This window comes from Myotis myotis, unplaced genomic scaffold, assembly GCF_014108235.1.
Source record: "Myotis myotis isolate mMyoMyo1 unplaced genomic scaffold, mMyoMyo1.p scaffold_m19_p_14, whole genome shotgun sequence".
In the NCBI taxonomy this organism is placed as follows: Eukaryota; Metazoa; Chordata; class Mammalia; order Chiroptera; family Vespertilionidae; genus Myotis; species Myotis myotis.
This window is the reverse complement of record NW_023416318.1, coordinates 44,154,888-44,179,219: the sequence shown is the minus strand read 5'-3', so window position 1 is coordinate 44,179,219 and position 24,332 is coordinate 44,154,888. Positions and strand designations below refer to the sequence as shown.

Here is a 24,332-nt window from a genome sequence, read left to right as displayed (position 1 = left end):
GAGCTAGATGGACTTAGTCCGCGGACCACTGTGGTCCGTGAGGTCCGAAAGGTTGGCGACCGCTGGACTAGAACACAGTCAAGTAGACACAGGGTGAGGGGTCCATGGGCGGGGAAGCTCAGGAGCCAAGCACGGGGAAGGGAGTGGACACTTGACCTTGTCCCGGGGTTGGGTGGTGATGGGTCATTAGAAACAGCGTCCTGGAGTGTCGCGCACCAACCGGAGGGCTGCTCTTTTACAACTTTCATAAACGTGTTCTTCCTGTAGCCCAGGCTGCACAGGGAACTTAGAAATATAGTTATGACTGCAGTGCGAAGGGGGGCGAAGATTCCTCCCACCTCGATTGCCACCACTCATTCCCCTCAGTTCCTTCTCCTCCCCAGACCTCAGTTTTCTTGCGTCTCATGGAAGCCCTGACTCTCCCAGTCCCACTGTTATCTGTCAGAGACAGCCTCTGAGGATCCTGGCTGCTGAGCGGCCTGTGAGCTCATTAGCGCCCGTGGGCCTCATCAGCTGCCATCCGCGGAGCCAAACTGTGAAGATAACACTTTCATCCACAGATGAAATGAGAGTGTGAAGGACAAGTGTGAACTACAGCCCATTCGTGCTGATGCCAGGACTCTCCCCGGGTTGCTGGGGAAGCAGGTCTAAGTGCAAGTTCCAAGCAGCAGGAGCTGTGGCCAGACCCTCACCCTGCATGCAGGACCGAAGGCTTCTCCCTACCCCACTCAGCCCCGGGCTGGGGTCAGGGTCACTGGGAAACCCGGGTGTGGGCACCAGACAGTTAGAGGAAGGAGGCATTGTCATGGAGGACCCTTCCCAGGCCTTCCCGAGGCTTGCTCTCCAGGTCGGACCGAGCTGCGGAATCGGGGACAAATGTAAACCCACGCTCCGCCCTCTCCACCATTTGCTTTTTGTCCCTATAAACTGCTCTCCCAGGAGAGCTGAAGACCATTTCCCTTGGCGACCTGGGCGCGCGGCCACTCAAGCTCCCAGAGTTGAGCCCATGGGGCTGCTGCCTCCTGCGCCTGCCTCCAGAGCGAGGGGTTCCAAGCCGGGCCATGGCGGAGGACAAGGGCGCCCCCAGCCCGGCCTCCTCATCATCTGAGCATCACCACGCCCGCCCGCAGCGAAGCCTAGAGATAAGCCCATTCCTGGATGTGAACGCGAAGATGGGGGGTTGGGAGGGGGGAGGCGGCGATTTGCGGGGCCACCCAGAAGGGCCCGAGGAGAATGGAGCATTTTCAGGGCGCGCCCCTCGGAAGGGGCTATTGAGGGCGCGCGTGGGCCCCAGAACACGGAGGCTGCAGGGCCCCAAGGCGTCGCCAGGCGCGCGGTTGCCAGGTGACCGGGCTGTTGACCCGCGGGCCGAATCCCAGAGGCAGGGCTCCCTGCGCGCTAGCCGCATCCACCATGGCCTCTCGCAGCGCGGGCACCCTACTGTCCGAGTTCAATGCCGCCTACGTGCCCCCTGCCCTCATGCCTGGGTAAGGCCCTCCCCTCCCGGGCAGACCCGCGGTTCAGAGCCGTGGGGGGTGGGGGCTGGGGGGTGCGGGGAACCTCTCCCTCTCCCTCCACAAAACCCTCCTCTGTCCTGGAAACTCCGCACCGCGCCTTGGGGTTGGAAGGAACCCAGGAGCCAGTGTTTGGTCTGGCTGGGTGGTCTTCCCGGGAGGGGGCGGCGCTCCCTATAGGCTGGGCGCCCGCGGGGAGTCCCCAGACCCCCCAAGGTAGGAAGTCAGTCCGAGCGGCACAGAATACACCCCACCCAGGCCGGGATGAGGGGAGCCCCAGTGGATGGGGGCTGGGATCAGGGGAGCCTCAGTGGATGGGGGCCGGGTAAGGGGGAGCCCCAGTGGATGGGGGCCGGGTAAGGGGGAGCCCCAGTGGATGGGGGCCGGGTAAGGGGGAGGAGAGGGAGATGCCCAGGCAAGAGCGAGAAGGTGAGGAATCCCTGAAAAGTGAGCAGGCTCTTCAGCCTCCACCACAGTTTGGGGCACCCAGCGAAGCCTTGGCATTTGTCGTTTGAAGTGAAGGAGACACGGTGGGCTCCTGGCGGCGGGGCTCAAAGACTCTGGCGAGCTGGACAGGCAGCAGTAATGCCCAGTGGTGGGCGCTGTCCACCGGCCTGTGTTCCGTTCTTCACCCTCCGCCCCCCCCCCCCCCAAGCTCAACTCATCCTCACAGTGTGCTGGCTTTGAGAGTGTCCAGCCCCAGGGCTGCCTTGTCTTGAGAGGCAGGGTCAAACCTACCTTCTCTCTCTCTAGATGTTTTCAAACTCCAGCATGTAAGATGCAAGTCTGATTGTTTTCCTCCGGCCTTTCCTCCCAAAGTGTCTGAGATTTGCACTACCGACCTCCTCTCCAGGGTATAGGAGTGAAACAGGCATCGAGGGCAGGGGCTGGGTTCTGAGAAGCCACCTGCACGGTGTCAGCACATCTGTATAAAACGGATGAGTGAGTGAGAAAGCGCATGAATGAAATGAATGTCTTGAGAGTTCTGCAGGCAGGTCTTCACGTGCTCTCTCTCCCCTGAGAACGGAACAAACTGAAAGATGAACACACGACCTCGCCATATATTTTGTATGAAGTTTGGGTTGTTTCGAGGCACGGCAAGCAGGACATTTGAGGGGCTATGTTATTAAAGCCATTTCTGTGCACAGAGGCAGTGCAGTAAGGAGGGGCTGGTACTGGAGTTATGAATCCTCCCATTTGTGGTCAGGACCTTGGAGAGCTCAACTTGGGTTCCCACCGGACAAAGCTAATTTACTGGGTCACAGTTTCCCACTAACTCACTCATGTGGGCATTCATTTGGTAAAGATGTGTCCAGTGCTTGGGCTATGCCAGGCGTTGTATTAAGACAAAAACGGATGGGGGGAGGGGAGGCGGGCCTTGAGGGTTTACAGCCTTGGAGAGTATGTTTATACCACGTCCTGGGTGTTTATCATGAGGTTTGATTTTATACTTTGGTGTATTTTTTCCCTAAGCCCCCCACGGTCTCTAGTTTGAATTAACTCTCCCCTATGTCCCCCCCCCAACCCCCCCCCCCCGTGTAGGTCTGTGTGGGGGCGGGGTGGGGTGGAATGATTGTTTTAGAAGCAATCCCAGCATGCTTTCTGGCCACCATTCTTGGGTGCAGTGTCCTTGAGCACTCTGACCTGTGGCTGAGCTAGAGATTGTGATAACAGGTGAATCGTAAACAAGGCCCTAAGCTTGGACTGGGCTAGTGTGAGCCGCTGAGCCTGGAGCGACTGTGTTCTCAGCCGGATCTTCCTGGGAGGAGTGTGCTCTCCCCGAAGATCCCCATCAGTGAGGGAAGAACTGAGTTGTCTTACCTTTCCAAATGCTGCCTCGTGGGCCATTTTGTTAACTTAATGGAAGAATCTGAGAGTTACACCGCACTTGGATGATTATTATTTGTGTGTGTCTTTCCGGACATTAATCACAGGATGCTCAGTGCAGCCAGTCTCTTCTGACACGCAAATCATCCCCCTTCCCAGTTTCATTCACAGACGCAGAGACTATCCACAGCACTGAGGACCTCAGAGACCATGTAACCCAGCCCTCTCCTGTATTAGATGCCAGCACTGAGGTCCTGGGGGCACTTGCCTGAGCCCCAGGCTGGGGATGGAAGGGGTGGGCTGGAACCAGCTCCCTGACGCCCTGTAGAAGCACCGCGAGCCCCCATGTATGAGCACCTACTCTGTGGCAGGCACTGTGCTAGGCTCTTTACAAACGTTTAAGGTCATTCAGCAAGCTGCCCAGTCAGGTCTTTGTGATTTCAGCACCCTCTCCCCCAATCCCTCCAATTATTAGCTATTATCCTAAGACCCCTGCCGTGTTCAAGGCTTGATTCCAGGCACCATGGGGAACAGGATGCTTGTCTTCAGACTAGTTGGCCAGGATGCTGCTTCTCGTCCCTTGCTGCTCCGGGTGGCACAGCCCTCAAGCACCTTGCACTGTCTGGCCTGTGTCCATCCTTGCAGGGAGCAGAGAACACTTGGGGCAGAGTCCCTGGGATGGCAAAGCCTTGTAAGGGGTGAGACTGGCCCAGTGACTGACACTCTGTGCCTCCTGCTTGCAGGTCAGATCTGGTGACATCCGTTTCCTTGCCCTGTCTCCCACCGCACCGCACCACACCGCACCGGGACCTCAGTGCAAACACTTGCCCTGACGCTGTGCATTCATTCATGCCCTGACTGCTTCTGCCCCTCGTGCCCATAGCTCCTGCCCAGGAGGGAGGGCAAAAGGACTTGCACCCCAGTCCCTCCCTCCGTCTGCCTAGAGTGGCAGCTGTGCCCATATCTGCCACTGGGCTGGGCCCAGACTTCAGGGGCCTCTGGGCCCTGAGATCAGTGCATTCTACACTTGCCATTGTCAAGGGGAGGGGGCCCCACAAGGTGGCTGTGTCCCTTTCCGTGGAACCCCATACAACAGACAGGCAAACCAGGGTTGAGCTGGTAAATGTTTAACAACCAGCTCTCTGGGGAGAAAAAGCCTTGATTTGTAGCATTTGCTCACATCTGTGCTATAAATACTCCTGCCACAGCTGATCTCAAACGATCAATATGATGTCACTGAACAGAGCTGGAAAGAGATGCGCAGCAACACGGCAGCACACAAAGTCCCACCATACAGATGCAATCACCCCAAGGACACAGACAGTAGTGAAGTGTATAAAATAATTAGGAAGGATGAGTTTTGAGTATTTATTACCATTATTTTCAATATAATTTCTTTAACTGTAACTTCAATTTCATTTTTAATGCTGGCCCGTTTAACAACAGGTTTGCAAAAATCCCCAAAATTTAGCTATTGGCTCTCTTGAGCCAGTATGAGCCGATGTACGCTGCCCCCAGCCCACCCCTGCCTGCTCCTGCCAACTCCTTTGGGCCCGAGATCTCCCCTCCCAGGGTGAGACAGGTGCAGCCCAGGTGAGGGGAAGGGCGGGCAGATTTGGCAGCTGCGTTTCCGAAGCGCCTTCCATTTCCGCCCAGGCTCTGGCTCTGGCTCTGGAGGCGCAGGCCCGCGGACAGACCGGTGCATCCTGGGGCATGAAACAGAGGCTCTCTGCTCCGAAGGATGCAGGTGTGTCCAGACAGGCAACCAATGCCTCTCGCACCTTCCTGAAAACAGGGGTCACGGGCCCTGGAGAGAGACCTGGGCTCTGTGACAGGGACCCTGGGCTCCAGAAGAATCCTCAGCCCCTAAAAATGTGCCTCCATTTGTCAGTTCAATTCAACAAATATTTACAGGGTGCCATCTACTGAGTGCCAGGCATGCCAGGGATGAAGATGGGAGTAGAATGCAGCCCCTCTGCCCACGGAGCTTACAGTTCAGCAGGAAAGAACATGCTAAGGGCCCAGGTAACTACCATCAGCAGAATGCGGACTGGCCGTACGAGAGGCACAAAGAGCAAAGACAGTTCCCCCGGAGGGGCCAGGCCTAGTTCCTGGGCGGGTCAGAAGAGGCTCTAGCTCAGCAGTTCTCAACCTGTGGGCCGCGACTCCTTGGGCGGTTGAAGGACCCTTTCACAGGGGTCACCTTAGACCATCCGGCATATCAGATATTTATTTACATTATGATTCATAACAGTAGCAACACTACAGTTATGAAGTAGCAACGAAAATAATTTTATGGTTGGGTTACAAATGAGGAACTGTATTTAAAGGGCCAGAAGGTTGAGAACCACTGCTCTAGGAGGAGGGGTATGGGAAATGCTCCTTGAGGGATGGGTGAGAGCACATGTGGACAGAGGAGGAGAGCAGGGTCTTTGGGCGGAGGGGTGGCTGGTGGAACGCCGGGGTGGGGGTGCCGGCAGGATATGCGCCCACAACAGCAAGGGGCCTGTCTGGCTGGCGTCGAAACGCTGCCGCGTGAAAGGGGACGGCGAGACTGGAAACACCTTTCGCAGAGGCTCACGTCAAGCAGGGCCTTGAGCGCCTGGCCCAGTTTGCTCTTAATTTCATAGGCAGTGGGGAGCCAGGAAGGCTTTGCTCAGGGGAGGGACCTGCAGGAAGTGCCGTGGAGAAGAAGGCGCATGTGGAAGGAGGACACGCTAAATAGTAACAAGTTAATTAGTTAATAGGGCTGCTCAGGGGATCCCGATGGCTCGTAGTAATTAATTTCCATGTTAGCTACGGGGCCAACCTGGGGTATGAAGAGGCAGGGAGGGGCTGCTCCCTGCCCCACAGTAACCACCGTGGACTTGAGGATGCGCGTGTGATCGTTGCCCAGGGGCCGGCTGAGCACTTGTGTGGTCTGCAGGGGGGTGAGGCACATGGGAGCACGGAAGGGGCCCAGGAGGGGGTGTGGTGGCACCGCAGGGGCTGTTGGATGGCCCAGCATGAGACCTGCCATTCCCCTGTTCCTCTCCACATCCACCTGCTACATGACCAACAACATGGGCCTTCGAAGGCTCTCTACCTGGACTGCATGGGTCACGCTCAAGGCACACACATGCGCACACACAGACACAGAGGTAGGCAGCCCCGGCGTGCCCGCTGAGTGGAACTAAATGAGCACATTTGCACGTGTGCACACACACATGCCCCTCCCAGAGCAAGTTCTGAACAGAATCCAGGCAGAACCTCGCTGCAGAGGAGAGGGCTTCTGTTCCATTGGCATGCAAATGCCTTGGCATTCAGAGAAGGTGGAGAAGCGGAGCAGAGGGGGAGTGCGCAGGGAGCTGGGGGTGGCGGAGAGAAGAATCACAGAACACGTCACATTTCTATAGCTACTTTCTTTAGAGGAGCGCAAAGGCCACTGTGGGTGGCACGCTTTGTGGCGGAGCCAAGCCCCTTTGGAAACCACATTCTGGGACACGGTGCCCCAGGTTTCTGGACTTCTGCCGCCGCCAGAGAACAGTTATTGAAACCTTGTCACATGTCAGGGGCTGTGTAGGTGCTGGGGGTAAAGGAGAATGCAGGTTAGCAGAGGAAATGAACTAGCATGGGTCTGTGGGCGTGAAGGGTCATCCTATTGTGAAGCAGAGATGTTGGTAGAGGGTGTGTGGTCAGGGAAGGTGGCAGAGGGCCCTGGCCCAGTGAGCGAGGGGGAAGTGCCCTGAGAGGTGGGAGGAGATAGGCTTGGAGGCTTGGAGAGCAGGTGGGGCCCCAGGGATGCGAGTAACATTCCTGGGCACAGGGCCCCCGTGGGGAAGGGGTACGAGCGGTGGGCCCTGTGACCTGCAGCGAGATGGAGAAAGATCGCTCTGGCATCTGTGTGGACGTTGGGCTGGAAGGGATGAAACTTGGCCTAGGACAGTGATGGCGAACCTATGACACGCGTGTCAGAGGTGATACGTGAACTCATTTTTTGGTTGATTTTTCTTTGTTAAATGCCATTTAAATATATAAAATAGCCCTAACCAGTTTGGCTCAGTGGATAGGGCTTCGGCCTGCGGACTCAAGGGTCCCAGGTTCAATTCCGGTCAAGGGCATGTACCTTGGTTGCGGGCACATCCCCAGTGGGGAGTGTGTAGGAGGCAGCTGATCGATGTTTCTCTTTCACCGATGTTTCTAACTCTCTATCCCTCTCCCTTCCTCTCTGTAAAAAAAAAAACAAACACAAAAAACCCCAATAAATATATAAAATAAATATCAAAAATATAAGTCTTTGTTTTACTATGGTTGCAAATATCAAAAAATTTCTATATGTGACACAGCACCAGAGTTAAGTTAGGGTTTTTCAAAATGCCGATGCGCCGAGCTCAAAAGGTTCACCATCACTGGCCTAGGACATGAACTAGGAGATCTGAGACTGTCCAGGTGAGCAATGAGGAAGGCCTTAGCAGGTGGGACAGAGGACAGTGGGAGGGCCCTAACGAGGGAGCATGCAAGACTCGGGAGGAGCTGGGTGTGGACAGCAGGGACTCCTGGTTCCTGGTGGATCGGGGCGGGGGCGGGGGGGGGGGGGGGCTGAACCAGGATGAGATATCCAGGAGGAGGAGCAGGCGAGTGTCAGTCGTTCTGACTGTGGAGTCTGGGGGTGAGCCCTGATGGACGGCTGGGGGTGTGGGTCTCAGCCACCGATCTGGGTGACCTTGGCAATGGAAGTCTGCCACGGATGAGCTCCCCCAGAGGGAGTGGGTCTCTGAAGAGAGAAGAGAACTCTGGGTAACACCAGCACCCGGAAGATGGGCGGGGGAAGAGAGCCAGACCCCAGTCTGCCCCCTCCACACTGAGGTTCTCCTCAAAGCCTCAGTCAGTGCAAACCCTTCATGGAGCTCCACGCCCCCCCTTGGGAATGGGCCTTCCCCCCTTTAATAGCATTAGAGCCCCGACACAGCACAGCCCCTGCACACCCCACACTCAATAATACTGAATGAGGAGGTAGGCTTGGGAAGGAGGGCTGAGCTGTGTGGACCTTGGTAATTCCCTAAACACCCAGCACCGTGCCAGCACATAGTAGGTTCCCAACAAAGGAACTCTTCATGCCATCTGACTCTTAACAATAGGCACATGGACAAAGAAGAAAGCAACCATGCCACCCCACCCCCTCAATCCAAACACCCAGCATTCACCAGAATTAGCCCTCGGTGCACCTCAGTCCAGGTTTCTCTTTATGTGTATAGTCAGGTAAAAGACGACATGGATGGCGCGGCTGGTGTGGCTCAGTGGTTGAGCATCGGCCTGTGAACCAGGGGATCACAGTTTGCTTCCCAGGCAGGGCACCTGCCTAGCTCAATCCCCAGGGCGGGGCAGGCAGGAGGCAACTGACTGATGATTATCTCTCATCATTGATGCTTCTGTCTCTCTCTCTCTCCCTCTCCTTTCCTCTCTGAAATCTATAAAAAGATATGTTTTTTTAAAAAAAGATGGGTGGCTGATAGGAAGATAGACAAGGCAATTTTACAAAAATATAATCATACTGAATGAGGGGTTACTTTAGCGTGAAAAGCATGAAACTTGATCGTACTAGAATTAACGGAAGAGAAAGATACTGACATAAAATGGAAAAATAGCTCGGCTTAGATAAATGCTAATTCATCACAGGAGATATTAGTTCATAAAAGATCCCTCTGAAGGAGAGAGGCAGAGAGAATATGAAAGCCATCGGGGGGTTAGAGTCATTATGGTGTGTGTGTTTAATGACATGTTTCAATTTTAGATGCCATGGGTTGACTGCTTTAGAAATCCTTAGTAAGGGCACTTCCATCTCCCCTCTACCCACTCCCTAATTTCTGTTGTTTAAACTATGTTTGACTTTGCCAGGTTTTACATTTGCTTTCTGTTCTGCAACCAGCCTTCACCTGGTCGCTCTTCTGAGTTCTGTCCTTAAACAGATTGGAAGCTAACCACCAGTCATTCTAACAGTGTCTGTATTATTGTGTTGTTGTTTTTTTCTTTTGCATCATCTCTTAGTTGGCAGGATTTTGTCACCGAACACTATTTTCCCAAAGAGGGGCACAGCCGAGGGAGATGGGCACCCATGTTTCTGACTCGGACATCTGGGAGGTGCTCTTCAATGAGATGAGATATTGGGGAAGGTGAGGCTGGGAGATGACGCCCGGGGGACACCCAAGGGAGACGTTTTGTGTGCGACTGTCTACAGGAGTCTGAAGCTTGGCGGGAACTTCTGGACTGGATGTGTAGACTGGGGGTCATCTGCACACAGGTGAAGGTTAAGGCCACGGCACACACATCGCCCCTATGGTCCAGAGGACATGAGCAGAGGAGGAACAAAATGAGGCGGACATTGAGAAGGAACAGGTCAGAGATGTGGGTGACAGCCAACAGAAAATATGAGAGGACATGAACAAAACCAAGAGCGGAGTTTCAAGAAGAGGGCAACCACGTCCAATGCTGCAGGAAGGCCGCTGGTGGCCCTGTCAAGAGCCTTTCAGTGGCACCAGGAGCGGGGCCAGGTTTCAGAGGCTGAGGAGCCAAGGGAAGCCCACAGCTGTGCTCCCTGGGAAAGCTTTGATCTCTGTCCTGCCTGCAGTCTGATGCTCATGCTTTTTGGAAGTTGCTAGTTCCCCCCTTGTTTTGCCTAAATAAGGCCGTGGCTTTCGGTGTGTCTCCCTTCCCCGGGGGGCTGAGCGCACGGTGTCTGCTGTGCTCTCTGTGTCCCCCGTCCTGCTCAGTGTCCAGTCTGCCTCACGGCCTCCTTGGTTGCAGAGGGACAGCTCTCCGAGCTCCGGGACCTGGCCAGCTCTAGGCTGCACCTTGTGCGGTCCTCCTGGGAGCGACGCTGGAGCTCTCCAAGCCCAGGCCCCACACACTCAGCACGTGTCCCTGCTGCCCCCACCATCTTCTCGCAGTCTCTCGGCCTCTTGATGAAATAACTGCAGAAGCTCAGAGCTGCAGGAGACCTCACATCTTCAGCCCCTAAAGGGGGCCATCGAGGGAGAGTGATTTGCCCACAGCCTTGCTGAGGGCGTCAGGACGGAAGCCACTGTTTCCGGCCCCTGTGTGAGCCTCTGGTCTGGAGACGTGGCCACCCTAGAGGTCTAGGGCATGAAGAGGTCCACAATCTCTTTCACTCATTCCCGCCCCCCCCCCCCTATCCCTCCACCCAGGGACTGAGATGGACAGTGCGCTGTAGGAAGCCTCTCAAGACCCAGAGGTAGCCACAGGGCCCACTGGCCTCACCCCCAGTTTTAAGGGCCTCCTGTGGAGGTGGCCCTGGAGCCCTTCCCTGACCTCTCCCTCCCGCCTCTGCTGTCACAGATACAGAGGCCATGTTCCCGGTGTGGCCTCCTCCTTCGGTTCCACCTACGGCACCACCACCTTCAAGTACTTCCAGGACTACCGCAATGCAGCCATGGAGAAGGGCCACACCTGCTTCTGCAAAAGCGGCCACTTCCCGACCATCTTCTCCCCGAGCCCCAGCCTCATGCAGAGTCACTGTGCCCGCTGGCTGCTCAAGCCCACCTACACCCGCTTCAACCTGGACAGTGACCGCTCCCTCGAGCTCACCCGCTTCTACCAGGTGGGCTGGGCCAAGGGAGACCGCTCACCCCCAGAGCCCTGATCTCCCCTCACCCAGGGGCTCCAGTGATGCTTGCCCCTGCTCCCCCACCACCGACGGGAGAGTTGGAGCCTTTGGGGATGTGCCCGCCCTCGCCTCTCTGCCCTGTGGCCTCTCGGCCCTGTGGACCCTTCCTTATCTCCTCCCTGAGTAAAAGGCCGAAAATTCATCCCCAAGATGAGCCATGCGTGCACAAAGGGCCCACTAAGCGCCCACTTGGCTCCAGCCCCAAGTCTGCTCTTGACTGGACATGCCCACCTGGAGCCAGGTGCCCACCTGACACCTCCTGCTCCACCGGCCTCTAAGGATGTGCCCCCAGTGGACCTCAGCCCCAAACTGGACCCTAATTGCCCGGGAAGGAAGAGGCAAATGGACGGGACCTGCCCACACCCCAGTGTTCTTGTCTGGTTGCTCTGGCCTGATGCAGACCTGTCCTTGCAGGCATGGTGCTTGGCTACCTCTGTGGGGGCCGGGCTCATCCTCTGCTTGGTCCTGGAAACCTCTCTCTCACTCACCCCCTTGCAAACGTCCCTCCCTCCTGGTCAAGGACATGGGTGCACAGGGAGCCCCAGGGAGGGGACCCGGTGGATGCCGTCAGACTCTGAGGTGCTGGGGGGCCATCTCAGTGGGCCTGGGGAGGCCTTGCTCTCCATCTTGGCTCTCACTCAGAGCACGGTCTGTCCAGGAGGGAGGGAGAGGGAGAAAGAAAGACACGGAACGTACCCGTGCCACCTGCTGAGCCAGGCCTCGCATGCCTCACCTCTGCTGGTCACTTGTCTCATTTACTCTCCATAGCAAAGCTGGGGGGAGGGGTCCTCATCCCCATTAGACAGATGAGAAGCCAGGTCCGGAGAGGGCACCCCGCTGGGGACTCCTGGGGGCACTAGGGGAGACAGACACCACCCCGGCTCAGGTACAGCCAGGCGGGGACTGCAGTGCCCACGGTCACTCCTGCACACTCACCACGGCCATCTCTTTCTCGGTCCCCTGTAGCTGGCACAGCAGCATCGCCAACACTATCGAGACAAGACAGGCCTGGTGCCCCGGATCCCCTACTTCGTGCTGCCTGTGGAGGAGCGCGAGCGGTACCCCATCCCCACCGACCTGTGAGTGCCTGCCTTCCCTCCATCCATGCATTTAACAAACACATGTCCACAGGGCACCTGCCCTCAGCCAGGCGTGCGGGCGCCCAGACTGAGAAATGAGTTAAGACCTTGCCCTCAAGCAGTGGTTCTCAACCTTCTGGCCCTTTAAATACACTTCCTCATGTTGTGACCCAACCATAAAATTATTTTCGTTGCTACTTCATAACTGTAATGTTGCTACTGTTATGAATCGTCATGTAAATATCTGATATGCAGGATGGTCTTAGGCGACCCCTGTGAAAGGGTCGTTCAACCGCCAAAGGGGTCGCGACCCACAGGTTGAGAACCGCTGCAAAGGGTCAGGGTTCCGGAAGCCTCAGGATGCTAGGAATCTAGCCAGATGCACTGGGAGTTTGGGAGCGAACACCTGAATTTTTGCTGGGCTGCATTGGTAAGCTTCTTCCTTGCAATGGCAGCCAAACGCTGGTGCAGCGCCCTGAGCAGCAAGGAGCTGCTGCCCTCTGATGGACATGGAGGGTACTACTCAGAACAGGGAATCGGTGCCTGGATCTCAACCAGACTTGGAAAGTGTTCTCTTAAGGACTTGAAATAGCTTTCAAAGTCCAACCGTCCATATGACCAAATATGAAAGTCCCTCAATGCCTGCACCTCACTGCTTTTGTCTGGGAGAGACGTTCCCCCTGCAAGATGATCCGGGCACACGGTTTCCTCACTCTCCCTCCTGATGCCCAGGCAGGGCGATCAGAAGTCTGTGCCATCCCGGTGTCATGTGGGGTAGGGGGCATCAGGAGGTCATCGGGCAGATCTTGGCTTTCTAATTCCATTCTGACCCCTTGCTTACCTCTCGAGCTCTGAGCCTGGCCATCATCATTGTTGATAAAGCAGCAACTCTTCCCATAGAGGTTCTCTCTGCAATACAGATGAGCTCGTTTTATAAATAGGAGCTCTGAGGCTTAGCAATAGTCTCAGAAATGTGTGCCAGGTGGCAAGTCTGGTGGGAGGTAGAACCTGGAGGAACCCAGGTCTCCTGATGCCAACTCTAGGGCCCCGGGTGAGCCATCTCCTTGGGGTGGCTCTGAGTCAGTCCAAACCTGGAGACAGGGTGGGGCCTTTCCTGGAGTCAGATCACCTCTCGAAACCACTCTGGGCAGGATTTTCACCCCCCACAGCTGTGGGGATCCCAGGACACCCCAGCTTTGTTTCTTCTCCAAAATGCCTGGCAACCTGTCCTGCTGCTGATGGCTTCATGCCCAATACAGAGGGCCACCCGGGTGGTAGGGAGTGAGAGGGTCAGTGCCTGCATTCAGCCCTTTCCTAGATTGCCTCCTGGCCTTCCATGAGTTTCATCACCACCAGCACCATCATTGTCATCATCACCACCACCACCACCACCATCACCAACACCATCATTGTCATCATCACCAGCACCAACACCACCATCACCAACACCATCATTGTCATCATCACCACCACCACCACCACCATCACCAACACCATCATTGTCATCACCATCACCACCATCACCAACACCATCATTGCCATCATCACCGGCACCATCACCACCAACACCAACACCATCATTGCCATCATCACTGGCACCATCACCACCATCACCAACACCATCATTGTCATCACCACCACCACCATCACCAACACCATCATTGCCATCATCACCATCACCACCATCACCAACACCATCATTGCCATCATCACCATCACCACCATCACCAACACCATCATTGCCATCATCACCATCAGCACCATCACCAACACCATCATTGCCATCATCACCGGCACCAACACCACCATCACCATCACCATCACCAACACCATTACCATTTCTTATAACATTTGTTGAGTGTCTGCTCCTTGTCCAGCATTATGTTACGTGCTTTGTATGCATTGCATCATTTACTCCTCAACAGAAAGCTAAGAGGGAGGTCCCAGCATCAGTTTGTTTGATAGGTGTACACTTCTAGCAAGAGTTGGGCCAGAAGCCATCCCAGGTCTGTCTGACATCCACGTCTTCACTCTTAGCCGCTCTACTGTTGTGCAAATATAAGTTATGTCAAGTGCAGGGTGATGTCACATGTTAAGCTGATGAGCGACCAGCAGGGTCAGGGTCAACGTGGGCTGGGAAATGGGCAGGTGGGGCTGTGGCTGGGCATTTTCACCCTCCCTCCCTGGCATCACACTGACGTTGTCTTTACCCCCAGGCCTCCTCTGAGCGCGAAGAATAAGTGGCACCTTTTTAGAGTCTCCCCCGAGAACCGGAAGGTCTACCAGACATTCCCATCGGGGAAGAGGGTCGCCTACCAGGAACGGCAGAGAAGAGACGTCTACTTTGAGTTCAGATCGTGATGCCCGAGAGCCGTGGCCTTAACCGGGCTGGCTCTTTGGAATAAAATCTCTACCATGACCATCCCGCACTCCTCTCCTCTGAGCCCCAGGGGCATGTGGCCGCAGCAGGGCAGTATCTGAGGATCACATGGCACTAGGTCTTCAGGGCTGTGGAAAGCTCAGCCCAAGGGGTTCAAGCCGAGATAAAGTGGTGTCCGGGGACCTGCTCAGCCACGTCTCCCTCCGGGGCTGAAGGAGGTAGAACTGAGAACTGCAGGGCTCCTGAGTCTCAGGTGCAAAAAAACCTTCCACCTGCCTCCACTGGTGTCATCGAGGAAGCCCCGTTAGCCCATGTCTAAGAATGAGGATGAGGGGACCTCAGACAGTGGCACTGGGTGTCATCTGCAAAGGAAGCTCCATCCGGGCCCTGGCCCAGCATTGTTTAGTCCACACAATAACGTGTAAGAGAAGTGAAGTTACTGATAAAGACACTGAGGCTCAGAGACGTTGCCCAGGCTCACACAGCTTGGAAATGATACCGTCAGGGTTTGAACCCAGGTCTGACCCCCAAGTCCTGGTTTTTCCACTACACATCCTCCCTAGGGTCCATGTGGAGGCTGAGGGGCAGGGGTGACGCAGCCCTTGGGATCCCAAAGGACTCCGTGGTGCCCGGGAGAAGCGCACCTCCCTGTGTTCTCCCCGGCCTGGCATGGACAGGCTGGTTTGCCATCTCCCCCCGGGACAGGAGGGGGAGACCCAGGACGGAGCCACTCTTCAAGGAATCTTGTGTTTCAGGAACCTCTGGGCCAGAAGTGGGCCCTGGGAATGGGTTCTGAGGCCACACAGGCCTGAGGTGGCCTGGGAGGGCCAGGGTCCGGAGTGCCTGCTCTCTCCAGGCTGCTGCTTTCCACCTCCTGGGAGGCCACCTGCCTGGGACAGGGGACAGGATGTGGGTGACAGCCCCTCAGTGGACAGGATCTGGGATGGGCACCTCCGGCCAGGTGTGTAACCACAGGATTCCTCCAACATTCCAGGGTCCCTGGATTTGATCAAGGGACTCCAACCAGCAACATGGCCCTTATTACCCATGAATAGTGAGACAGGACCTGAAGGCAAAGGGACCACAGCAGGTTCAAGTACAGAGGGTGGAACCGCCCTTCCTGAGAGCCAGCATTTAGACCCCTCCCCCAGGACAGTGTAAGTAAGAAAAACCATGTTCCCACCAGATAGGCATCTAACAGCTCTCAGAGACCCCAGAGGGGCTCCTCCTGTGTCCCGGGGTCCCTGACCAGCTGCACCCCAAAGGGTCCCCGTGGGGGCCAAATTCATTCCAGGGCTTGGCCAAAGAGCAAAGCAAATAAACCCTGAATTCTGGTCACACACTCTCACATCCCAAGGGCGCCAAGATGTCTTCTCCCTCGACCAGGGCTGGGAAGGCGGGCGCCAACTGGAATGAGCGCTATGAGCACCTCTCGCTACAGGCTGTGTGGAGAGGTGCGAGGAAAGGGGTCAGGGTAAGGGGTGGGGGGCTTCAGTGAAGGGAGGAAGGATGCATCTCTTCCTGGTAGACTTCATCCCATCTGGCCTGGCTCTGCTCGACGAAGGCTGGGGTTTGAAGCCTGCCCCCCAAAGCTGGCCATTCCAGCTTGCTTGGCGTCAGCGGCGAACTTAAGCCCTGGAATGAGCAGTTCTTAATAAAAAAGATTTCTATGTGACCCTGCCTTCAAAAAATGATGAACTGATGGCAAAGAAAAGGCTTTTACTTTGCTTTATTAAATAAACAATATTCTGTAAGTGAGGGCAGGACAGGGACAAAGTCATATTTTTAATCAGAGTCCCCTGGAGCCTGAAAGGAGTTGGATTCCAGTCCAGTGGTCCCCTCGGAGTCACCAGATAAGGAATTTGTGGCCACATCAGCATCCCCAGAAGTGGATCCGAAAGGAGCTGAAAGAATCCATGAGCTACTTGGAGCCTGCAGGTCTAAGGCGCCTCTGACTTCTGGGCTCGCGGCAGTCCTAGCGGCATCCTCCCGTGCCCACCTCGCGTCCCTTCTCTGAGTAATGGCCAATTCGCAGCTCTCCCAAGCCAACCCTGCCTTCTTTGAGCAACTCTGCGCATCACTAGGATGCAAAGGGTGTTAGAACCTGGTGGTGCTGGAACCAAGGAAGAAATGGGAGAGATTCCAAGAAAAGCTCAATGTGGACAGGATTCTGGCCTCAATTGTGTGTGGAAGGAGAGGAATTACCCTTGGGTGGGGTGGTCCCAAATGTGGACCCTCTTACAGGAAGTCTGCCCAAGCCACAGCTCCCGGCAGCCACGCTGGAGTGGAGAGCCTCTGCTCCATCCAGGTGGTTAGAAGAGGAGTGGGCACCTGACCTGAGCTGGGCCAATTGCGTTTTCTCTCTGCAAAGTTGCTTAGGAGTCACAGGGTCATTCGAAGCCAAGGAGACGTAAACTTGACCACTGTGGGGAGGCCGTATTTGGCCCCCTGTCTGACAAAGCAGAGATTGCTGGTTTGCATGTAGAGCTAAGGATGGAATTGCTGGGGAGAGAGGCAGAGACCAGGCACTGCGACGTCCCAGGTTCCTGACCGGTGCTCCCTGAGGTCTAGGTGTCTGTCCTTTTTTTATTGGTTTGTTAAATAGTTTTGAATGGGCATTCTTTCTTGCCATCAAATCACCTAGACTACGAGACCGAGTGCAGAATAGGACCCAGGAGCAACTGACGCAGGCAGAGATGCCAGCTCCGCAGGGTGCCCTAGCAGGCTGCCTCTGGAGGGTGCGTCTCTCATAACCGGAAGGTGCCAAACAAGCTTGTGCAACACGCCAGGGAAATAGGGAGATGGCTGATTCTCTCCAGGTGACCATTAAGGCCCCTTTCTGCCCAAAACAAGGTTTGGAAATGCTTGAGCTCTTCTCTGAGCTGCTCCATCACCAGAATCTTCACACCCCTTGTGCACCCCCGACTCCTAGTGACCCCTGGAGGTTGGGGGAGCGGGGAGGAGAGAGGACTAGCAGTGGCAAAGGCAACTCCCCAGGTCAGTCCTAGAGCCCAGTGGGCATTGGGAGCAGCTGTAGAGGTGACATCTCCCCCACGCACAGAGGTGCCGGCTATAGAGGAGCAGCACCTGAAGTTGGACCATGCACATAATCTGTAAAGCCTGGAATGCAGTCCTCCTCTCACCTTGTAAAAAACTCTGCTCCCTGGCTCTTTCTAGCTTATCTAATTTCTCAGAAGTGCCAGTTTGGAAACTCATGACCACCCCCCACCCCCCCGGGAAGACAGAGGTGCCCCACTGGCCGAAGGAAGACTGGGGGCCCTCCCCGTACCCCACTATGCTGGGCTTACCCCATCCCCATCCCTGCTCCAGAACATCTTACTTCATGAAGTCTGGAGCCTTGTTCATCGCGTGTTCAAACTCTGAGAAAGACAGCATGTTGTCATTATCCAGATCTGACTCGTTCAGGACCTGGCCAGGGAGGGGGAGGAGCAGAGAGGAGTCAGGTTGAGAGAGTAAGATGGGGGCCAAAGGGAGGGGGGAATCCGGCATGCAGAGGCTCCCTGCCAGGAGCTTCACACATCCCAGAGTCCCTGACCCTGTGAGGCAGGGCTTCTCCTGCCCCTGCTGCCATCCCACCCCAGACAAGGACATAGACATGCAGAGACATGAGGTCATGTGCCCTGAGGTCTAGGACCTGGTGGGCTGGTCTCATGTGGGAAGAGCTCTCTTGGTGCCTCCAGCACGTTAGAGTGAGAATGAGTATGGGGGGAACAGGGTGACATCTCCCCCACCCACTCCTGCCATCCAGTCACAAGCAGGGGCTCTGCACTGCAAGGGGCCCAGTCGGGTAGAGGAGACAGTGATGACCCTCCAAGGTTTTAGTTTTGCTTCTAGTTTCCGTCTGGACCAAAAGCACTTGAGGGACAAGTGGATCCATGCCCTGTTGGGCTCGTGAGGCTGTCTTCATGTCCTGCCACACTTTGGACTGTCACTCCAGGACATCTGGCCATTATGTGATGCTGGATCATGTGGGGAAGGGGACAAGGTGATGTATTCATTGGATGACAAGGTGATGTATTCATTGGATGCCAAGCTGCTGTTGGGCCACCTGCCTGCAGTGTTGCTGAGAGGGACCCTTGGAATGGGTGGCTTGGGCATACTGTTCTGGGGACCATGGAAGGGAGTCATGGAAGAAAGTCCTGATCCTGGAGGAAAGACAGAAAGTTGGGGGGTAGTTGCCTCCAGCCATGTACCCAGCCCTCAGGGCACCTCCCTGCCTGCCATCTGGGCCTTTGGGTGCTGGCCTGTCCCCCCCAAGCCTGTGCAGCCCAGGCACACACGTGGCTCGTGAGGTCAGTCAGCAGGTCCTCTGACACGTCATCGCTGTTGAGCAGTCGGAGAACAATCCTCTGCAGGTCCTCCTCATCAATGAAGCCATTCTCATTAAAATCTGCAAAGAGGAGGCAGGGCCTGAGGGCAAGGAGGCACCAGCCAGGACCCCACAGACTCCCATAGCCTGTGGGATGCCGCAACCCAGCTGCCCCAGGTGGGCCTAGAACTTGGCACTCAGTAAGATCGGGCAGGCCTGAGGGATGGGCACCACAGCAGCTGCAGATGAAGGTGGTGCTTAATCTATCTATCTATCTATATGAAAGGCTAATATGCTAAGTGTCCATCTGGTAATGACATCACGTAGCAACACCCGGTTTCCTCTCCCTAGCGACTAGCCTCCTTGGAGTTTCTTCAGCTCAGGAACACAACTTGCTTTATAGCCAAGTGGAAACATTTTACACTGTAACCAAATGTCTGTGAAGCATTTTCCCGTGCCTCATCTCATTTGATCCTCACAGAAGTCCTGGAATAAGTAGATAGGAGACTTGGTGGAATCCTATTTTCTTTTCATTAGCCAGAAAACGGAGATTTAGAAAGCTTAGAAACTTGACCCGACTGAAAAGAAGTAAGAAATGGTGGACCTTGAAAATGACTTTAGGTTTTCTCACTACGCAGAATATAGTCAAACACTCCTGCAGTTACATATTTTACCCTTTGTTCTCCCTGCATGATCTACAATAATAATCTGCTTCGTGTTGACATTTACTGCTGTGTTGCTGACAATCACCTGAAAGAGAAGTTGGGTTGCTTCACTGGCCTGGAAAAAGTTTAGCTAAATCAGAAAGCAGGTCTAGTTAAGCAAGTTTATTCTATATCTATAAAAGGCTAAGTTGACTCACACATGCATGATACATATTAAGCTCTTGCTGCTGCCAATTGCATGCATGTGTTTCAATCTGTCATTGTTGATTGTGAATTTGGTTGACACTTCTCTTATAGAGAAAGGGCAAATAGCAATATTAAAATATTTCTTCTAATAAATTTTCTTTCAATGTGCACGAATTTGTGCACCAGGCCACTAGTAATATGATAAAAATGACAAGAAGAGGGGGAGGAGGAAGAGAGAGAAGAAGAAGAAGAAGAAGAAGAAGAAGAAGAAGAAGAAGAAGAAGAAGAAGAAGGAGGAGGAAGAGAAGAAGGAGAAGATGGTGTACTAACTCTTCAAATCTGTCTTAAGAGTTTCACCTGATTGGAGTCACTGAATCTTCACCATCAACCTTTTATTTTTCACTTTACCAAAGGGAAACTGAGGCACAGAGGTGTTATCGACACTGCCAGTAAGTGGAAGGACAGGGATTCGGACGCAGCTGGGTTGGTTCCTGAGTCCCGTGTCAACCACGTTGCTATGGAAGCGTCAATCTCAGAACTCACAAGCTAGTAGGTCTTTTGGTGTCTGGATTGGGAGCCAGAGGACATGGGCACAAGTGCCTGCTCATCACGCTGCATCGGGTGCAGAGATGTAACAGGCTGGTTCTTGCCCATAGGAGCTCCTAGGCTGGGGTTGAGAGAGATACCTTCTGACACCCAAGCAGATTGGCTCCAGGAAGAGAGGAACAGGCACCCCAAGGGCTCTGAGGGTTTCCAGATGGGCAACTTTATACTGGGTTGGGGCTGAGGGTGCGAATGAGGGAAACTTCTTGGAGGAGGAGGCATCAGAGAAGCAGTAAAGGGGTCGGGCCTGCAGAGATGGTGATGGGAGAAGGTGTCAGGGTCTCTAGGATCAGCAGCAAAGAAGGAACCAGGCAATCCGCCTGGAGTGAGGGGAGCAGAGGCTTGGGAGAAGGTCAGAGGTTAAGTCTGGAAGTCGACTGAGCTTCGAAGGTCCTTGAATGCCAGAATAAGGCAGCCCTCCCCTAGGACACCCAGCACAGTCCCTAAACCACTCATCAGCCATGAAGTAGATTCAGTAAACCTAGGCCGCTATAATTGCCACCACGGCAAGCACAGATGTCCCAGGCAGTGGTCTAAGTGCTTTATATCTCACTGCATTTAATCCTCATAACACAGAGGGAGAAACTGAGACAGAGTCTAAGTAACCACACTTCCTTCCTTAAACTCATTTCAGCCTCTTGCCTTAAATGTTCCCAAATTCACACCTCCAGCCTGGGCTTCTCCCCGAACTCCAGGTGCATCAGTCCCCACCTGCCTTCCTGCCCTCTCCGCATGGTCTGTTAGTCCCTCAAATTCAACTTGTCCAAACCCAGACTCTTCGTCGGCCCCCCTTTGCCCTGACTCCAAACCCGCTGCATTCACCGCTGTGCCCTTCTGGCAGATGGGCAACTCTCCCCTTCACGTTGCTCACCAATAAGCCTGGAGTCTTCCTTCCCTTTCCCCACAGCTCGTGTGTCAGCAAATCTTCCCAGCCTTCGAGGACAGTAAACTCAACCCCTTGGCCTCTCCCCACCACACTGCCTCCCGTGGTCCAGCCACCGTCACATCTCTGTAGGACAGTGATGGCGAACCTCTGACACGTGTGTCAGAGATGACACGCGAACTCATTTTTTTGGTTGATTTTTCTTTGTTAAATGGCATTTAAATATATAAAATAAATATCAAAATTATAAATATTTGTTTTACTATGGTTGCAAATATCAAAAAATTTCTATATGTGACACGGCACCAGAGTTAAGTTAGGGTTTTTCAAAATGCTGGCACGCCGAGCTCAAAAGGTTCGCCATCACTGCTAGGATCACAGTACCAGTCCCCTAACCAGTGTCCCTACTCTCATCTGCCCCCTTCAGTCTATTCTCAACTCAGCAGCAGTGATTCTGTTCATCATTCTTGGTTCCTCCCTCAGCATCTCTTCTCACAGCCCCCCTCTCAGCCAGAGGAAAGCCCGGGTCTGGACAGTAGCCCCAAGGGCTGCCCTGCCCTCACTCTGCCTCCTCGCCATTCCCCCATCAGGCCAGGCATGGCCCTGCCCCAGGGCCTCTGCACCATAGTTCGCCTCCCTGGAACACTCTCACCCAGAGAGCCTTTGGGTCTGTATTCAGATGCCAGCTTCCCATCAGGGCACTGCCCAGAACCTGTCTAAAACTGCACGTCCTGTCCCTTTCCCTGTCTTATTTTCCTCCCAGCACTGAACACTATGTTTCACCTGGTTTGTTTTCCTCCATCCACCAGGATGTAAATTCCACAAGGACAGGAACTTTTGTCTTATGGTCACCACTGTATCCCCAGCTCCTAGACTGGAATAGGTGCTCCATGAACATTTGTTGAGTAAATGAATGAATGAATGACCCAAGGTTACAAGACTAAACACAGGCAGCCTCTGCCTGCTCTTAACCACTCATAACTGTTATTGTAATAAAGTGCCCAATGTTAGCTGTCATGTGACCATCTACATTCCCCAGTCTGCCCTACAGCTAGATGTGGCCACATGGCTGAGTTCTGGCCAATGACATACAAGAAGAGGGGGCACAGTCAACTTCCAGGAATGTCTTTAAAGAGGTGCAGCCTGTGACAATGCGGCCGCTTTGGGAATGGAGGATAAAGCAACAAAATCGGAGGAGCCTGGGTCCCCAACATTACACAACCACCGTGGGCGACTGCCTCTGGAATTCTCCATGCTAGAGAAAAACCGTGTACTGCCAGGGATCTTGGGGGGCTATCTTGCATAAGCTACTTGGGGTTCCCTGTCACCTGCCACCAAAGTTAATCCTAACGAATAATTACCCGAGCCTCAGTTTCCTCATCTGTAAAAGGGGTAATAGCAGTACCTCCACACAGTTGCTGTGATGATTAAATAAGAAAATACAGGGAAGTCAGCTGGCATGGGGTTTGGAATATAGAAGATGCTTATTAGATATAATAGAGGTTCAATTCTCTATCACTTGATGATTCTTAAGTACAAAAAGAATGCAAACCTTGGAAACGGTGTAATATTCTGCTTTGAAGAATGACAGCTAGAGCTATACGGGGCCCAGAATGGAGGAGTGAGTTTGCTGATGTCACAGGACCCTTCAGTGGTAGAGCCAAGACTTTTGTCCCTGTTCCCCACGGCAGGATACGGATGTGGCAGCTGCCACTAACCAGCACCCTCACTGAGCAGGCAGCTCCCCCTGGCTGGGCGTTTGTCTGTCTCAGGGACTGGAGGCTGAGGCCCAAGATGCTCCCCCAGCCTCCCCCTGCACAGCTCTGCCATCGGACACCATGGGTGATGGCTGCGAGCAGGTGGAGGGAGCAGAGGGGCTGTCAGCAGGCTGAGGCAGCGAGCCACCGCAGTGACATTGCACTGCTGGGGAGAAGCTGTGCAGCCTCTCCCAGGGACCCCGCAGTGTCCCAGGCGTCCAGCTGGCCCAGCTCCCATGTGCAGAGACTGCGGCAAAGCGACATGGGTTTGGTCCTAAGCCATCTGGAAACAAAAGCATGTGCTGGAGTAAAATGTAGCCCTGGACAGTTCCCCTCCTTTGGGGGTGCAGCAGCCTGGGAAAGGGCTGGGGCGGGAGCTCTAGGCCGCTGGCCAGTCCCTGGGGCCTCAACAGCCTCAGGACCCGCAGCCTTGAGCCACTTGGCGGGTGGAGAGTGGGGGGCTTCCTCTTGCTATTTCCCAACAAATGGCAGATTAGAGAGCTGGTGCGGTCGGGGCTCAGCCTTCAGGTCACCCCAAAACATCCTTACCATCATCATTCCAATCTCTCTGTCATATTATCCTTGCAATCTACAAAGTACTTTTGCAAAAATTAGCGCATTGGATGGAGTCAGACAGGGCGCACTTTCACTATTTTATTCCCATGAGAATTGAGGTTGCCTCTCCTGGCTCCTCCCCAGCTACCAGCATCCACCTGACTGTGTCAGGTCCTGGGAAGCTGCGGGAAGATCTGCCACTGGCGCTCTGGCACCTGCCTGAGGGTAATTCACACCCAGTGGAAGCAGGTGCTGATGGGATCAGGGAGGCAGTGCTGGGATGCTGGTCTCTAACAGGTAGAAAATCTCCCCAGAGATGCAAAGGGGGAGAATTGATCAGCTGGAGGCCAGGAGTGTCCCTCAAAGCAGAAACGGGGCCCAGATATGTCCCAGGTAGGTGTGGCTGGCCCTGCTGGATTCTTGACCAATAGCCATGCTTACAAAGAGCTGCAATTCTTGTTCAGGACGACATGGTCAGCTTAAAATATTCAGCTTTCTCCCTTGTAGTTATGCGTAGCCACCGGGCATCCTTCTGGCCATAGTAGTTGGGCGGGGCTCCCAAGAATGTTTGCTAAGGGAGAGTGGACTTAATCGTGCCTTCGAATGTCCATTGTGTCCGTATCCTTTCTCCCATCCCCTTTTCTTTCTGCTGGAATGAAGGTGAGATGCCTGCAGGTGAGCAACCATCTTGTGATTGGGCGGACCAGGCTCAGACTAAAGATGGCCCATCAGAGGCTTGAAGGCGCAGGGCTCTTGGTTACTTCCTGGGCATTCCCTGGCTCCACACGGCCTGGCTCCATGATTGTTTGTTTTGTTTTGTTTTATCCTGGATACTCTTACTCCTAACTGAATGCAGTCCTAACTGAGATAGTCAGTCAGAGCAACAGTTCTCA

General features: G+C 54.4%; 2 protein-coding genes across 2 annotated transcripts in view; one reads left to right on the top strand and one right to left on the bottom strand.

Moving 5' to 3' along the window:
* Positions 1–1,413: 1,413 nt before the first annotated feature.
* On the top strand, positions 1,414–14,441 carry FAM166C (family with sequence similarity 166 member C). The gene is made up of 4 exons (XM_036335486.1): positions 1,414–1,487; positions 10,674–10,935; positions 11,968–12,080; positions 14,297–14,441. Exons 1-4 carry the CDS (start codon positions 1,414–1,416, stop codon positions 14,439–14,441), a joined length of 594 nt encoding a protein of 197 aa, XP_036191379.1.
* Positions 14,442–16,174: 1,733 nt separating this feature from the next.
* CIB4 (calcium and integrin binding family member 4) overlaps positions 16,175–24,332 on the bottom strand; it is a 38,379-nt gene continuing 30,221 nt past the window's right edge. The window contains exons 6-8 of the mRNA XM_036335558.1: positions 18,762–18,871; positions 17,801–17,889; positions 16,175–16,364 (exon numbers count right to left, since the gene is read on the bottom strand). Coding sequence (XP_036191451.1) covers positions 16,334–16,364; positions 17,801–17,889; positions 18,762–18,871 — 230 coding nt within the window. The 3' untranslated portion in view covers positions 16,175–16,333. The remainder of the gene's footprint in view (positions 16,365–17,800; positions 17,890–18,761; positions 18,872–24,332) is intronic.